This window comes from Phocoena sinus, chromosome 19 (genome assembly GCF_008692025.1).
Source record: "Phocoena sinus isolate mPhoSin1 chromosome 19, mPhoSin1.pri, whole genome shotgun sequence".
NCBI classification, from domain to species: domain Eukaryota; kingdom Metazoa; phylum Chordata; class Mammalia; order Artiodactyla; family Phocoenidae; genus Phocoena; species Phocoena sinus.
Genome location: NC_045781.1, coordinates 14,763,209 through 14,781,159, shown reverse-complemented (window position 1 = coordinate 14,781,159; position 17,951 = coordinate 14,763,209). Strand labels below are relative to the sequence as shown.

The following is a 17,951-nucleotide window of genomic DNA, read 5'->3' as shown; positions in this document are numbered from 1 at the left end:
GTCTTCAGGTCTTCCTTAATGATGAAAGGACTGGGTTTGAAATCTGGGTGATTTACAACCTTACCAGTGTCAAAGAAAGCAGGCTTCACTTTGTATCTGAACTCAGAATTGCTATAGGTGTTTTGTTATTTGTTGGTATACCTATAAGGAAAATAGCTAGACCTTATATCTTGGTTTTTCTCTGACTCTCAAATGAACACATAATTTTTTTAGTGGTAAGTGGTATCAACCGGATTTATTTACAGTTCAAGAGAACTCATGTCTTATATTAATAAACAAACATATTCACTCCAACCTACTTTTATGATTAAAAGTAAAAAATCCAAGAACTTTGCATGTAACACTGTATGAATATCCTAAGAAAAAACAGTAAATGCCTCAGGAAACTTCTTATTTTCCTCTCATTAAAATAGCAATTATATGATACAGCCACTATGGAGAACAGTATGGAGGTTCCTTAAAAAACTAAAAATAGAACTACCATATGACCCAGCAATCCCACTACTGGGCATATACCCTGAGAAATCCATAATTCAAAAAGAGTCATGTACCACAATGTTCATTGCAGCACTATTTGCAATAGCCCGGAGATGGAAACAACCTAAGTGTCCATCGCCAGATGAATGGATAAAGAAGATGTGGCACATATATACAATGGAATATTACTCAGCCATAAAATGAAATGAAATTGAGTTATTTGTAGTGAAGTGGATGGACTTAGAGTCTGTCATACAGGGTAAGTCAGAAAGAGAAAAACAAATACCGTATGCTAACACATATATATGGCATCTAAAAAAAAAGGTTCTCATGAATCCAGGGGCAGGACAGGGATAAAGATGCAGACATAGAGAATGGACTTGAGGACACAGGGAGGGGGAAGGGTAATCTGGGACGAAGTGAGAGAGTGGCATGGACATATATACACTACCAAATGTAAATTAGATAGCTAGTGGGAAATAGCTGCATAGCATAGGGAGATCAGCTCCGTGCTTTGTGACCACCTAGAGGGGTGGGATAGGGAGGGTGGGAGGGAGACCCAAGAGGGAGGGGATGTGGGGATACAAGTATACGTATAGCTGATTCACTTTGTTATACAGCAGAAACTAACACAACAATGTAAAACAATTATACTCCAATAAAGATGTTAAAAAAAGCAATTATAGGGGCTTCCCTGGTAGCGCAGTGGTTGAGAGTCCGCCTGCCAATGCAGGGGACGCGGGTTCGTGCCCCGGTCCGGGAGGATCCCACATGTGGAGCGGCTGGGCCACTGAGTCTGTGCGTCCAGAGTCTGCGCGTCTGGAGCCTACGCGTCCGGAGCCTGTGCTCTGCAATGGGAGAGGCCACAACAGTGAGAGGCCCGCATAACACAAAAAAAAAAAAAAAAAAAAGCAATTGTAATAAATAATAGCTAATAAAATATATGTAGCACTTAGTGTTTATTCTAGGCAATGTTTAGATATGGATATATATTAATATAACCTGCACAACAATCATGTACAATAGGTACTATAATTATCCCTATTTTATAGGTGAGGAAAATAAAGCAGAGTGGTAACTTGTCCAAGGTCACACTACTGGGTTATGGCAAAGGCAAAATTTGAACCCAGACGTCTGTCAACCATTATTGCTCTCAAGAAAAGGAGTACTTTTGTGAATATAAATGAAAATAAGACCTTTTCCTTCCCTCTGCAATCTCCATTTCTTATGTAATATTAACATGATGTTTTTTAATCACCTCACTTTTCTTTGTTCTAAAGTCTTTATCAATTACCATTTGACCTATAGTTTATTAAAAATTTAACCAAAACTGAATCAAAGTAATTGTGAATTTATTTTTTATTTCCACATTACCTTACATTTCTTTTCTTCTGTCCAGGATGCTTTGTTTCTAAACCAGATGTGATTTCCTTATTGGAGCAAGGAAAAGAGCCCTGGAAAGTAGTGAGGAAAGGAAGAAGACGATATCCAGGTAAGTGAGGGCCAATAGAGTAGGGGAAACCATCACCAGAGAAAACTTCCCTGCTAGTTAAGGAAGAGGCACACCCTTCTGATGTTGTTTTGAAAACCTACTTTGAAAGACCATGGCCTAAGGAGAAAAGGTCTGAGACCCTGGGAGCAAATTAAGGACTTAGCTGGGGTTACTCATAGTACTACTGTATCCTATTTACCACTCTCCTTTTTTCATTGTTGTTGTTATCTCTAATTTTCCTCCCCTTTGAAGGGGGCATAAGGTATGGAAAGGTGCTCTCTGTTCCCAATATTATTCTATCTATATTTTGATTTCTTCTTTTGATTTCTTCTTTTGCATGTATAGATAGATAGGCAGACAGATAGATAGATCGATCGACCAACTGGGCTCTGAGCCAGGCACTATGCTGGACACCATCAATACAGTGGTAAATAAAACCACTAGAATCCCTGTCCCTATGAGGATTTACCCTGATTTACAGAAACATAGTAAGTAAATAGAAAATATAATGTTAGGTAATAAGGGAGTACTATGAATAAAGGTAAGCACAGTAAGGGAATAGAGAATGGGATGGGATGGGAAAACTGTTTTAGTTATGGTCAGGAAAGCCTTTCTTCCCTAACTTTTCTCATAAAATTAAAAATGGGAAATAGAAGACTATGGAGATGAGTGTTCTTGACGTGGTAATAATATCATACGTTTTATCAGCAACTGAAGTTTCATGTGAATTACTCTAGAAGATAGATCCTTAGTTTACAGAATATCATTTTTATTTACCTTTTTCCATGTATGTATATATCTACCTTCACATCAGGAAGAAACATGAATGTAATAGACTATATGGAAAATGATCCCTTGGTTTAGCTTCTACCTCTGTGCTATTTTCATCTCTCTTTGGACCTTTTGTTAAAGAAAGATCCTTAAAACTCTTGATACAGAGATATATGTTGTCACTTTATATTTTGCTCTGTGTTATATTCAGGTCTGACAGAGGAGACTCATTTTAGGCTAAAAGTTCTTTTGTAACACCAGAGCCATTTCAGTGCCCATACTGTTTATAAGGTTATATCTTCTGATTCACTTTCTACCAAAGGAAAGAAAAGTATGCTGTTTTTCCCAACCCTAACTTATTTTCTATCATCTGATTAAATGATATTTAAAACTGTTAATACTACAAAAATAATGAAATACAGTGGCTCCAAGTGAATAAGATAGTATCAGTTTAGTCAGGAAATATTTAGCCAAAATAACAACTGTTGATTCAAAGTTAGACATCTTAAACAAGGTCATTATTTTTTCCTTTCCTTTTCTTTCTTTGTTTCTTTCTTCTTTTTAGTTAAGTTTTATTGAAGTATAAATGCATATAGAAAAGTGGACAAATGAAGGAAGGTATTTTGAGGAGACGGTATTTGAGGAGAGATGTGAAGTAAGGGCTCAAGCCATTTGACTCTAGAGGAAGAGCATTCTGAGCAGATAGAAAAGGCCTAAGGAAGAAGTTAGCTTTGCATGTTTGAAAGCCATTATGGCTAGAACATGGGGGAGAGGAAGGTAAAGTAATAAGAGATGAGATCAGAGTTAGTCAAGGGCCATATAATATAATCATTAAGAGAAATTGGAAGCTATAGTCTGCTTTCTGTTTTAAAATGATCCCTCTGGTCAAGTGCAAAAGTAGGAAGGACCAGTGTGGAAGCAGTTTCAGTTCAGACTGGAAGTAATGGTGGTTTGGATAAAGCTGGCAGCCATAGGAGGTAGTAAGAAGCTGTTAGACTCAGGTTATGTATGAAGGGAGTCCCAAAAGAACATGCTGATGGACTTATAAATGCGGTAAGTAAGAAAGACATATCAAAGGAGGAGATAAGGGTGTTAGCTTGAAAAGCTAGGTGAATGGAAGCACAATTTACTGAGGTAGGGAAGATAGGAAGAGCAGGTTGGCAGGTAGACGTTGAGAGTTTCTGTTTTGGATATTTTAAGTTTGAATTGTCTTTTATTTTTCCAGTTTTAGATGCTGAGTAGGCAGCTGAATATGTATATACACATGGAGCTCAGGGAGAGGTTACAGCCTGATGTCCATCTGGGTGTCTTCACTTTATGGTTAAAATTGAAATCCATGGGTCTGAATGTGTTCATCTAAGGAACACATGCAGGTAGAAGAAAGCAGATAAAGAGAAGCGGCCTAAAGACTGATTCATGGGATACTCCCCTATTCAGACGTTAGAAAGAGGGGGCCGCAAAGGACATGCAGAAGGAGCAGCCACTGATAAAAACAAAAGAAAATGTTTCAAAATGGAAGGAGTAGAGAATGAGGATGAGAATTGACCCCAGATTCTGGCAAGATGGAGAATGCTGGTGACCTCGTCAAGAGTGATTTTAGTGGAGTCAGGGTGAAAACCTGATTGGAGTGACTTAATAAGAGTAGGTAGGGCTTCCCTGGTGGCGCAGTGGTTGAGAGTCCGCCTGCCGATGCAGGGGACACGGGTTCGTGCCCCGGTCTGGGAAGATCCCACATGCCGCGGAGCAGCTAGGCCCGTGAGCCACGGCCGCTGAGCCTGCGCGTCCGGAGCCTGTGCTCCGCAACGGGAGAGGCCACAACAGTGAGAGGCCCGCGTACCGCAAAAAAAAAAAGAGTAGGTAAGGCAGTGATGAGATGGGTGTAAGACAACTCTGGAAGATGTATGTATGAAGGGAAGCTGGGAAATGGAGTTGGTAGTTACACTGGGGATTTGGGTTATAAGCAGTGTAGTTTATGGTGTGCAATTATAGACCATGTTTGTGTGCCCATGGGAATGATTCTGTAGGTGGGGGAAATTGATGCAGTAGAGAGAGCATAAATTTGGAAGCAGTGTCCTTGAGGTGGGAGTGGAGGAAGGGGATAGGATCCAGGGAACAAGAGAGAATTAAAGGGAAAACAATGTAGTTATGAATGCAAGTAAGTTGGTCTGGGTAGTGGAGAGAGGACAGCATATTCTTCTATTGTTATTTCCTCAGTGAAATCAGAAAGATGATCATGAATAGAATGAGGATTATTCAATGGTAGCATTCACTATGGCCTTATTCAGGATGTGACTAAAATTGATACTTCAGAAGTACAGTTCCTCGGATGTTAGGTTTTATTATTTTCAGATCTTTGTACTCTGTCCACAGTGTTGAAATGCAAATAGGATTACCTTGGAACCAAATCTTCTATATCCTAGTCTTGTATCAACAAAGCAAGGTGGTTAATAATAAAATGCCTAAACAGACTAAGTACTAAGTTCAGGTAATTTATGTGACATTTTCCATTTAATTGAAGCTGGTTCTCTGAAACGGGGGAATCACATTTGTGATTTTTTATATTCATATATTTTTAACTGATCAAAGAAAGGGCTTATATTTTTCTATATTCTCATCAGCATTGTGTAATAGAATAGAAATTCTTTGGTCTAACAGAATTGGGACTGGTATTTGGTTTGTTTATTCATAAAAAAGGGTTAGATATTTTATGTACATACCATAGAAGTAATATTTTTACTCTCAACATTAAAATGTAGCTCTTTGTCAATACTTTTGACGTGTCTAAGGCTTTCTTTCCATTGTGTCTCTTATTTAATTTTTCATCTAAACCACACATACAATTTATAGTCTATTACTATTTCTAGTTAAAAATTTTTTAAGTAGAACAAGAACCAAATTTGCAACAAGTACAGAACACTTCTTGATTATTATGTTTTCCCCATCTTTTACTGTTGTCCCTCCCACACTTAGTTTTTTTTTTTTTTTTTTTTTTTCCACACTTAGTTTTTGTTAGCCATGTTTTGTTTTTTGTTTTTCTGGCTGTGCTATGTGGCATGCAGGATCTTTGTTCCCCGACCAGGAATTAAATCTGTACTCCCTGCATTGTGAGCACGGAGTCTTAACCAGTGGACCGCCAGGGATGTCCCTGTTAGCCATGATTTTTAACAATGTATTTACAACCAGTTTTTCTAAAGTATTCAATTTCATTTTCATAGAACCAATCTCTTCTCATAGTTACTTATAAGTTTACATATTGTTTAATTAAATTGGGTACTTTCAGGAAAATGTGAAACTGGCCTAAACTTGTTTGGAACAAACACAGTTAACTCTTGTGAGATAGGAGTGCTTTGTCAACTGGGCCTGTGGAGGGGGCCATATCCCCTGGACATGACCAGCCACTGGCCTGTCTCTCATGCCCTAGCCCGCATATCTGTTGCCTACTCTGCAGGCAGACAGCAGAAGTTGCTATCTGGCCCAGGGGTGATAATCTGCAGGATTCGATATACCTGGCTACTTTGAATACAGAATTTGCCCTGTTGTTTGCCATTGTCTCCATACCTGCTCAGCTTCTCAGTATGAATACCCTTGATAGACTGCTGTCCCCTTGTGCAGAGTAATCTCCCTCTTGTGATTTCATGTGTGATATCTTTAGAAAATCTAATGCCAGATGCTTCATGAGTGTTTCAGTGTTTTCTTCATAAAGGTTATATATATATTTTAAGTTTGCTCTTGAAACTGTTGTGACTGGAATCTTTTTTTTCTCCATCATATTTTATTATTAAATGTATGTATAAAGGCTATTAGTTTTTGTTTTTATATCCTCCTACCTTATTAAATTCTGTTATTTATATTATTTAAACCTCTTAAGTTTTCCAATTATGAATTATCATCTGAAAATACAGTTTTATCTCTTCTTTTAAATTCTTAAGACTACCGCTCATTTTTTTCTGATATTTAAGTGTCTTGACTAATAACTCCAAAGCTGTCTTTTTGTTAAGGTATTATATATTTTATCATTTTAGGGAGGTAATTATTCCTCCTTTATTGAGCTGTTTTGAAAAATCAGGTATGTTTCCCTTTTTTAGTTGCCTTTTCAGCGTCTATGGAGTTGATCATGTGAAATAAAAAAGAATATTGGGACTTCCCTGGTGGTGCAGTGGTTAAGACTCCAAGCTCCCAATGCAGGGGTCCCAGGTTCGATTCCTGGTTTGGGAACTAGATCCCGCATGCATGCCACAACTAAGAGTTCACATGCCTCAAGTAAGGAGCCAGTGAGCCACAACTAAGACCCAGCACAGCCAAATAAATATTTTTAAAAATATATTTATTTGGCTGTACCAGGTCCTAGTTGCAGCATGCAGGATCTTCGTTGACATGTGCAGGATCTTTAGTTGCGGCATGTGGGATCTAGTTCCTTGACCAGGGATAGAATCTGGACCCCCTGCATAAGAAGCACAGAGTCTTAGCCACTGGACCACCAGGGAAGTCCCCGATCATGTGATTTTTATTTTTCCCTTTCCTCAGCTGTATTAAATGAGTTGAATTATCTTAATAGATTTCCCCATACTGGACCTCTTTAACATTCTTTGAATAAACAACACTGGGTCTTTTGACACACTGTTTTATTAGATGCTTAGAATTTTTACATCAGTTTTCAGAAAACTGGTGTGTAGTTTTCTTTTTATGAACAGGATTTAGTATGATATTATTACATCATGAAAATAGTTTGGAAGTCCTCCTTTTTCCTAGTTCTCAGTCTAAACAGAATTTGTATGGCCTGTTCTTTAAAGCTTTAATAACATTTTTAAGCTTTTTCCTTGAAGAAGGAGATGGTAAGTCTGACTACAATCTCTGTTTGCTTTATGGAAATTAATCTGTTGAAACATTGTATCTCTTTTGTGGTCAGTTTTGGTAAATTATATTTTCTTATAAAATTATTCATTTTAGCTGTGTTTTAAAACTTACTGGCAAAGTAATCTTTCTTCCAACTATGTTCTGTATTTAATCATGATTATTTTCACTTTGCCATTTTTAAATTTCCACGTCTGTGCGTTCTTGCTATTTTTATTTATTTATTTATTTATTGCTATTTTTATTATACTAACTAATGGTTATCTGTTTTGCTGGTTCATTTATAAAAAAAGAATCTGGTTTTACTTTGTGTATTAGTTCTTTTTTTCTGTTTTCTAACTATTTTAATTCTGCTTTTATATAGTTAATTTCTTTTTTCTGCTTTGCTTCAGCTTGCTTTTCTAATATTTTTGAGTGGGATTTTTAGTTAATTTTTTTTTTCATTTTTTTGCTGTATGTATTAAGATATTTTTTAAAATAAATTTATTTATTTATTTATTTTTGACTGCATTGGATCTTCATTGCTGTGCACAGGCTTTCTCTAGTTGCGGTGAGAGGGGGCTACTCTTAATTGCGGTGCACAGGCTTCTCATTGCAGTGGCTTCTCTTGTTGTAGAGCACGGGCTCTAGGCATGCAGGCTTCAGTAGTTGTGGCTCTCAGGCTCCAGAGTGCAGGCTCAGTAGTTGTGGTGCATGGGCTTATTTGCTCCGCGGCATGTGGGATCTTCCCGGACCAGGGATCGATCTCGTGTCCCCTGCATTGGCACGTGGATTCTTAACCACTGCGCCACCAGGGAAGTCCTATGTATTTAAGTTTTTGAATTCTCTTCTACGCACTGTGGTTATAGTTTTACAGGTAATTTAATGTAGTTTTTTTTATTGTTACTATTTTTTTTTTAAACAAATACCATTTGGGATCTTATTTCTCTATTGATCTAAGAGTTATTTAACATAGACTTCTAAAATTCCAAGTAGATTTACTTTTTTGTTGTTATTATTAATTTCCAGTTTTAGTAGAACCTATATGATTTCAGTTATCTTATACAGACTATATTATAATACTTGAAAACATCATCATTTTTCTCTCTCATACACAGCTCATTCAGCACTTAAATTCCCCTCTGGCTGTTTCTCCTCCTGGCTTACCATCCTCTGGTTTACATCTATCATGACCTTTGTTAGCAAGTTCTTCACACTCAAGTTACTGCAAAACCCTTTGACCCTATTAGTGAGTTACTTACAAATTACGTCTATTTTTTTTTTTGCTAAAGATTTCATAAACTTCAATAAGGTATAAACATGTTTTCCTGTCTGAAAGTCACATTTCTAGGAAATAAGGAATGGTCTTGCCTCTGAGGGGACAGAAGGGAGGAGACCAGAAAAAGGGGATGAAGGAACAAAACCCACTGAGCATTTGCAAAATGGATGAGTAGTAGAATAAGCTTAAAGGGAGCTGAAGTACGTAAGTTTCTCAGTGTCTTTGTTGTGATGTGGAGACAAAGAGCAACCCATAGCTATGTGAAGGAGGGAATGGCAATGTAGAGAATACTGCATAAATAAGGGTATAAACAATGGAAGGATGTACAGGAAAATACAACCACCATTTTTCATTTATATAGTCAGCTGGGCTAGCTTAAATGAATAAAGGAGATATTTAATCATTGTAGTAAGATGTGAGAGGTTAGAGGCCGAGAAATATATTCAGAATAAATATATAAGTATAGGAATTAAATGAGTGAAATCTATTTTGTGCTCTGGATTTATTATTGAATAAAGAGTAAAGCAGGGATTGTTTCTGCCCTTAATGAGGTTTAGGGGTAAGAAAATAAGCAGAATAACAATTGGAAAAATTAATAAATAGATAATTTCAACATAGCTCTATGTTGTATGTAATATATGTATAATAACTATGCAGATATACAGTTAACCCTTGAACAACACAGGGTTTAGGGTGTTGCCCCCCCAGCATACGCAAAAATCCACATATAACTTTTAAAAATATATTTATTTATTTTATTTATTTATTTTATTTCTATTTTGTTGGCTCCATTGGGTCTTCTTTGTGGCATGCGGGCTTCTCTCTAGCTGTGGCATGGGGGTTTTCTCTCTCTAGTTGTGACGCGCGGGCTCCAGAGCACGTGGGCTCTGTAGTTTGTGGCATGCAGGCTCTCTTTTTGAGGTGTATGAGCTCAGTTGTTGTGACACATGGGCTTAGTTGCCACGTGGCATGTGGGACCTTAGTTCCCTGACCAGGGATTGAACCTGTGTCCCCTGCGTTGAAAGGCAGATTCTTTACCACTGGACCACCAAGGAAGTCCCCACATATAACTTTTGACTCCCCCAACACTTAGCTACTTATTAGCCTATTGTTGACCCGGAAGCCTTACCAATAACATAAATAGTCGATTAACACATATGTTATATATATTATATACTGTATTCTTATAATAAAGTTAGCTAGAGAAAAGAAAATGTTATTAAGAAAATCACAGGGAAGAGAAAATACATTTACAGTACTGTACTGTATTTATTGATACCATAAGTTTATGTTGTCTGTTTATAAGATAAATTTTCTGTCAGTACCTACATCAGTATTGTCCTATATGATAAACACATTACATATTATATGTATTACTAACACTGGACATCAGAAATGAAAAGATAATGTGAAAATTTTTATATTTATTTACAGATATAATGACTTATGCATTGGTAATGAAGAAGCAGCAATATGATTGCTTTACGGTAACCTAGTGTAATCGATATGAATGCTTCACGGTAGCCTAGCCTATACAGTAATGAGTGAATCAGCATAAAACTTTTATGGTATACAATATTACAGTCACATTTATAAAACAGTATTGGAAACATTGTTACATGTTTTTAAAAACCATTTACCTGTGATGATAGGCTGATATGCAGTTTATCCAGTCACAAGAGACAGAAGCACACTATATAGTAATGTAATTCTTTGAAAGCAAAGTTGTAAAACAGTAAGAAAGCTAACACGTTATTAATTTTATACTAAATATCACTCATCTTCTGCCTATGTAAGAAGCACACTATATAGTAATGTAATTCTTTGAAAGCAAAGTTGTAAAACAGTAAGAAAGCTAACACGTTATTAATTTTATACTAAATATCACTCATCTTCTGCCTATGTAAGGATAGGTTATCCACTTCAATACAAGTCTTGCACACAATGTTCTACACATATACGTTTGTATATTTATTGAAAAAAGTCCATGTATAGTGGATCTGCACAGTTCAAACCCGTGTTATTCAAGGGTCAACTGTATAGTAAACACATAGCTTTAAGTACTGTCAGTAGATTCAGCTGTAGAGTAAGTAACTTAATCTAAGACCTCAGAGTGAGAAGGAGCCAGCCATGCAAAGAGCCCAAACAAACAAAAAAAAACAAAACAAAACAAAACAAAAAAAAAAGAGCCCAAACAGAAGATTTGTGGGGAAATAGAGCAGACTGAAAAGTCCAATGGAAGTAAGTGGGAACATGTTCTAAGATCTGAAAAGAGGCCTCTCCAAGTAGCAGTAAAGAGAACAGTGGTTTGAGATGATGCGTTATAGGTAAGCAGAGGCCTTTTAACAAGTTTGATTTTATTCTAAGAATAAAGAGAAATTGTTGAAAGAATTTAAGCATGAATTCCCAACCTTTCATTTCCATCAAAATCATCGTATGGAGAATATTAAATATAGGACTGCCCAGGACTGTAGAATCTGATCCAAGTGGTTTAGGTGGTATCTAAATCATAGTATTTGTAACAAGCTCCCTTGTGATTCTGATTCACGTTTCAGTTTGAGAACCACTGACTTAAAATATTTACTTAGTCACTAATCTCATTTTCCTGCATGAACTCTCATTTTCCTGGGTTGCCTTTTGCTTTTTTAAATTATGTAACTATTTTTAGAATTTCATTGGGTAGTACTTTGGTTGTCTTTTACTTCTGCTGTAGAAATTTTACTTCTTTTAGAAAAAGAGAACTACATGTTTGCTCTCTTGTTTTCTTTCAGATTTGGAGACCAACTATGAGACCAAGAAATTATCTTCAGAAAATGACATTCATGAAATAAACTTATCCCAGTGGAAGGTAATGGAGAGAATTAAAAACCATGGCCTTAACAGACTCATTTTAAAAAATGATTGGGAGTCCAAAAGAAAATTTGAAGGACAAGAGGAATATTTCAATCAAGTGAAAATTACATCTCAAAAAGTGTCCTCTTACCAAAAACACTCATCTTTTTCTTCACATCAGAGAATTCATTTTGTCGAGAAACCCTATGAATGTAAGGAATGTGGGAAGGCCTTTAGAGTACGCCAACAACTTACCTTTCATCACAGAATTCATACTGGTGAGAAACCTTATGAATGTAAGGAGTGTGGGATGGCCTTTAGACAGACGGCACATCTTACTCGACATCAGAGACTTCATTCCGGTGAAAAACTCTATGAATGTAAGGAATGTGGAGAATCTTTCATATGTGGCCCAGACCTTAGAGTACATCAAAAAATTCATATTGGTGAGAAACCCTATGAATGTAAAGAATGTGGGAAAGCCTTCAGAGTTCGTGGACAACTTACTCTACATCAGAGGATTCATACTGGTGAGAAACCCTATGTATGTACAGAATGTGGGAAGGCCTTTAGACAGTATGCACACCTTACTCGACATCAGAAGCTTAATATTGCTGACAAACTCTATGAATGTAAAGAATGTGGGAAGGCCTTTTTGTGTGGCTCTGGCCTTAGGGTACATCACAAACTTCATACTGGTGAGAAACCCTATGAATGTAAAGAATGTGGGAAGGCCTTTAGAGTACGACAGCAACTGACACTCCACCAGAGAATTCATACTGGTGAGAAACCCTATGAATGTAAGGAATGTGGAAAGACTTTTAGTCGTGGTTATCATCTTATTCTACATCACAGAATTCATACTGGTGAGAAACCTTATGAATGTAAGGAATGCTGGAAGGCCTTTAGTCGTTACTCACAACTTATTTCACACCAGAGTATTCATATTGGTGTTAAACCCTATGACTGTAAGGAATGCGGTAAGGCCTTTAGACTACTCTCACAACTTACACAACATCAGAGTATTCATATTGGTGAGAAACCGTATAAATGTAAGGAATGCGGGAAGGCCTTTAGATTGCGCCAAAAACTTACTCTACATCAGAGCATTCATACTGGTGAAAAACCCTTTGAATGTAAGGAATGTAGGAAGGCCTTTAGGCTTAATTCATCTCTTATTCAGCATCTGAGAATTCATTCTGGTGAGAAACCCTATGAATGTAAGGAATGTAAGAAGGCCTTTAGACAACATTCACACCTTACCCACCATCTGAAAATTCATAATGTAAAAATATAAGAAAGACTTTTTAGTCTATGAATGTAGTAATTAGTTCCTTTTGCTTCCTCCATGCACCTGACTTAGCATAACGGGGTTTCTATCATTATAAAGAATGTGTTAATTTAATATATTCCACCATCACTCAGACCTGAGAATCTTCACATTCATTCTAGAAACTAATCCTATTAATATAACAAATGTGGGAAAGACACTTATCATCATTTCTAGCCCATCACTTTCCTACCTGTGTTATATTGAACAGGATGTTTAACTGCTTGATGCTATAAGTTCTTGATTTATAAAATTATAATACTGTGGCAGAATAAAGATTACTGCAGATTCTTTGGTACTCCACCCATCAAGATGTGGAATCCACATCCTTTTCCCTTTGAATCTGGGCAGACTGTCACTACCTTGATCAGTAGAATAGCCGAAGTACTGCTGTGCTAGTTTCTGGACCCAGACTTTACTGGTAGATTTTGCCTCATCTCTTGGAATACTCTCTCAAGTTCAGACCTGAACTGTTATGTTAAAAAGTCTGGCTACCCTGCTGAAGAGACCACATGGAAAGGCCCTGAGACTACCTAGAGAAGGAGAGGCGCTCTGCTGTGCCCAGTCTTCCAGATTGCCCATGAAAACACCAGACATCTGAGTGAAATAGTTTTGGATCCTCCAAACCAGCCATCAACTCAATGCCAGTGAATAACCTCAGTTGATGCCATATAGAACAGAAAAATCCACCAACTGAGCCCCTGCCCAAATTCTTGACCCACAAAATCATGAGATACAATTAAATGGTTGTTATTTTAAGCTACTAACTATTGTTTTACTATTATCATCATTAATATTGCTCTCTTGAAAATCCATATGAATGACTATGGGCACATTGAATATGGAAATGCCTTCCACCAACACTCATCCATTATTGAATGTCAGATAACTTACTCTTGTTAAAATAGTGAAAGTGAGAAATCCTTTTTCAATTTTTTCATAAAAAAGAATATATTCTACAATCTATACTCTCTGGCCTCTGTATAAATTTGATTTAAAATTAACAGAGGATGGATGGACCTAGAGATTGTCATACTAAGTGAAGTAAGTCAGACAGAGTAAGACAAATATTGTATCACTTGTATGTGGAAACTAAAAATAGTACCAATGAACTTATATACAAAACAAAAACAGGCTCACAGACATAGAAAACAAACATGGTTATCAAAGGGGAAGTGGGGGGGATAAATTAAATTAGGAGTATGATATTAACAGATAACATACTACCATATATAACATAGATAAACAATAAGGATTTACTGTATAGCATTGGGCACTATATTCAATATCTTGTAATAACCTATAATGGAAAATAATTTTTTAAAAGAATATATGTATATATATTCACTGTATGTATGAATATATATATACACCATATGTTTGTATATACATATACATGTGTATATGTAACCAAATCACTGTGCTGTACACCTAAAACTAACACAATACTGTAAATCAACTATACTTCAGTTAAGTAAATAAAATTAACAAAGAATAAGATAAAAAGAAACTATTTGGAAATTAAAAATCACCTATATTATAAGTCCAGAATCAATTTTTAAAAATCCATTGTAGACTTTTAAAAAAAATGCTCAAATTGTCCTATATTTGGCCAGTGGGAATCCCCTCAGTTTGGATCCTGTGTCCTTTTATCATGATTACTGTAGCCTGTGATAGCTTCTTTTTTTTCTAACAAGATGCATTGGTCAGCTACAGAGCACATTAGGGCATTTATTAATAAATAAAGGGGGAAAATGGAGCATTTATCCTGCCTTTCCTCTATGAACTATATTTCAAGACAACCAAAAGTTGGTGAAGGAAAGTTCTTTATTATTAGAGAATTCTAGCTAATAAAGGTCAAAGGAATGATAGAATCCAAAAAATGACACTTTTTTTTATGAAATAATGGATCTTGATGGTATCAGTGGATGTGAAAACCATTAGGTGAGAGATTATTCGAAGGTTTTAAAGGACAGAGCAGAATGACAACCCGCTAACCTATAGTAACATCTCTAAATTAAATCAGCAAGGCTGTGTGCTTCTTGATGTAATGCAATGGATGTGTACTACCTGTGGAGTATTCTTGTCCAAAATATTGATTCAGAAGTGTAATTTAGAGCTTCCCTGGTGGAGCAGTGGTTCAGAGTCCGCCTGCCAATGCAGGGGACACAGGTTCGTGCCCCGGTCTGGGAGGATCCCACATGCTGTGGACCGCTGGGCCCGTGAGCCATGGCTGCTGAGCCTGTGCGTCCGGAGCCTGTGCTCCACAACGGGAGAGGCCACAACAGTGAGAGGTCCGCGTACCACACACACACAAAAAAAGTGTAATTTAATCTCTAAACATACCAGTTTACAGGAAACTTGGGAAATAAATGAACAAATTCATGACACAAAGAAGCAAACAGCCAAATTCAGAATGTGGGAAATTCCACAAAATAAAAGGCTTAGTTTCTTTTTTTTTTTTAAGGCCTAGTTTCTTAACCAATATATGTTAAGTTAATAAAAACAGAATTTTACAAATTAAAAGAGACTTGAGACATATTAATTAAATACAGTGTATGGAATGTATTGAGATGCTTGTGTTAAAATGTACCCAGGATTTGCTTTAATCAGGTATGGTAAGTCACGAAGACATGGAAATGATTATCATGAAGGAAGACGCTTATACGCGGAGATTTCTGCAAACAGGAGGAACCGAGTATATGTAGGAGAACATGGAAGGAGCACCTAGTCCTGTTAGGAGGCAGAAGGCGGAAGAGGGCAGAACATGACTCAGAACCTTTACTGGAGTTTTCCCAGGAAAGAATGGGTGACGTGATGCCAGGTAGGTACACTGAGCAAGTTTAAGACTGGGTAGATTGAATAATTTTGTGGGCTCTGAGCTCCAGTGGTGGTCCTCAGTTGTCCAGTACCTGGCCCTGGGGTGATTTAGGGCAGGAGAAATAATGGCTTGGTGTATGAGAGTTTGATAAAGGAGATGTTTGATAAAGGGGTGTGGACTTTGGATTGGTTGGCTTGTATATCAATGGCATGCTTGCCAAGAGGGTCATTTGTCAAGGAATTTGCTAGCCCTAGAAGCGGTAGTCTCTCCAAGATCAAGTCCCCAAATGCCAGAGCATCAAGAATACAGAAAATAAGAAAATACAGGCAATACAATCCTGATTTGGACAAATAAAAAAAAGACAACTTTTTACATTATTGTGAAAAAGTAAACCTGGAGTGGGTATTAAATTATATTAAATAATTATTATTCATTTGCTAGGCATGATGATGGCATGGGAGTGGGTGTGTGTATGTGTGTATAAATCCTTATGCATTAGAGAGCCATACTGAAGTATTCAAGGATGAAATTATATGTATGATTTGCTTTATAATACTAAAGAAAAAATGGGAAGGATAGATGAAACAAGATCAGAAAAATGCTGTAAATCGCTGAAGCCGGGTAATGGGTACATAGGGTTCACTGTGCTATTCTTACTACTTTGCATATATTTGAAAACTTCCATAATAAAGTTTTTGTCTAAGTGGAAAATCTGAAATTTTAGACTACTTAGTGATAAATGATAATTTGATCCCTACAGATAAAAATTTGTGGGAAGGGCTTCCCTGATGGCGCAGTGGTTAAGAATCCACCTGCCAATGCAGGGGACTCGGGTTCAAGCCCTGGTCCAGGAAGATCCCACATGCCGCGGAGCAACTAAGCCCATGCACCACAACTACTGAGCCTGTGCTCTAGAGCCCATGAGCCACAACTCCTGAAGCCTGGGCGCCTAGACCCTGTGCTCTGCAACAAGAGAAACCACCACAATGAGAAGCCCCCGCTCACCGCAACTAGAGAAAGCCCGTGCATAGCAACAAAGACCCAATGCAGCCAAAAATAATTAAATAAATAAATTTTTAAAAAATTTGTGGGAAGCCACCAAAGCTCTACATTGTAGGAAATTAACAAACTTAATGCATTTAGAAAACCTGGATTGAGCAGTTAGTTCACGACTCTGTTACCACACATACCGTGCCTGTCACATAGCAGGCAGTTGACAAAAGTGTTGGGGGAAAAAAGCATTAACATAAGCCAGAAAACATGTTTTTTACACGGGCTCTCAGCAGTGAAAGCATGGAGTCCTAACCACTGGACTGCCAGGGAATTCCCAGAAAACATTTATTTATTTATTTAATTTATTTTCGGCTGCGTTTGGTCTTGTTGCTGTGCGCAGGCTTTTTCTAGTTGCGGCGAGTGAGGCCCACTCTGTTGTGGTGTGCGGGTCTCTTATTGCGGTGGCTTCTCTTGTTGTGGAGCATGGGCTCTAGGCGTGTAGGCTTCAATAGTTGTGGCTCGATGGCTCTAGAGTGCAGGCTCAGTAGTTGTGGCGCACGGGCTTCGTTGCTCCCTGGCATGTGGGATCTTCCCGGACCAGGGCTCAAACCCCTGTTTCCTGCATTGCCAGGCGGATTCTTAACCTCTGCGCCACCAGCGAAGCCCCATTTTTTTTTTTTTAATTAAGGTAAATAGCAGGAAGTAATTCATACAATAAAAGTAAAAGTACAATTTTAAAAAAGTAGAAGAAGGACTTCCCTGGTGGTACAGTGGTTAAGAATCCACCTGCCAGTGCAGGAGACACGGCTTCGAGCCCTGGTCTGAGAAGATCCCACATGCTGCAGAGCAGCTAAGCCCAACTACTTAGCCACAACTACTGAGCCTGCACTCTAGAGCCCGCAAGCCGCAACTGCTGAAGCCTGCATACACAGAGCCTGTGCTCCGCAACAAGAGAAGCCACTACAATGAGAAGCCCACGCACTGCAACGAAGAGTGGCCCCTGCTCACTGCAACTAGAGAAAGCCCCCATGCAGCAACGAAGACCCAATGCAGCCAAAAATAAATTAAAAAATAAATTTTTTTTTAAAAAGTAAAAGATAGTTAATAAAGTAGTAGATTTTATCCA

General features: G+C 37.5%; 1 protein-coding gene across 4 annotated transcripts in view; it reads left to right on the top strand.

Moving 5' to 3' along the window:
* Positions 1-15,618, top strand: part of ZFP82 (ZFP82 zinc finger protein) — a 31,948-nt gene extending 16,330 nt beyond the window's left edge. For 3 of the 4 annotated variants that reach the window (XM_032614575.1, XM_032614576.1, XM_032614577.1), the window contains 2 exons: positions 1,877-1,969; positions 11,621-14,487. In XM_032614575.1, the coding sequence (XP_032470466.1) occupies positions 1,877-1,969; positions 11,621-12,978 (1,451 nt within the window). In that variant the 3' untranslated portion in view covers positions 12,979-14,487. Of the gene's footprint in view, positions 1-1,876; positions 1,970-11,620 lie in introns of all 4 variants that reach the window. The other variant, XM_032614574.1, reaches the window with a different exon arrangement.
* The last annotated feature ends 2,333 nt before the right edge of the window (positions 15,619-17,951 follow it).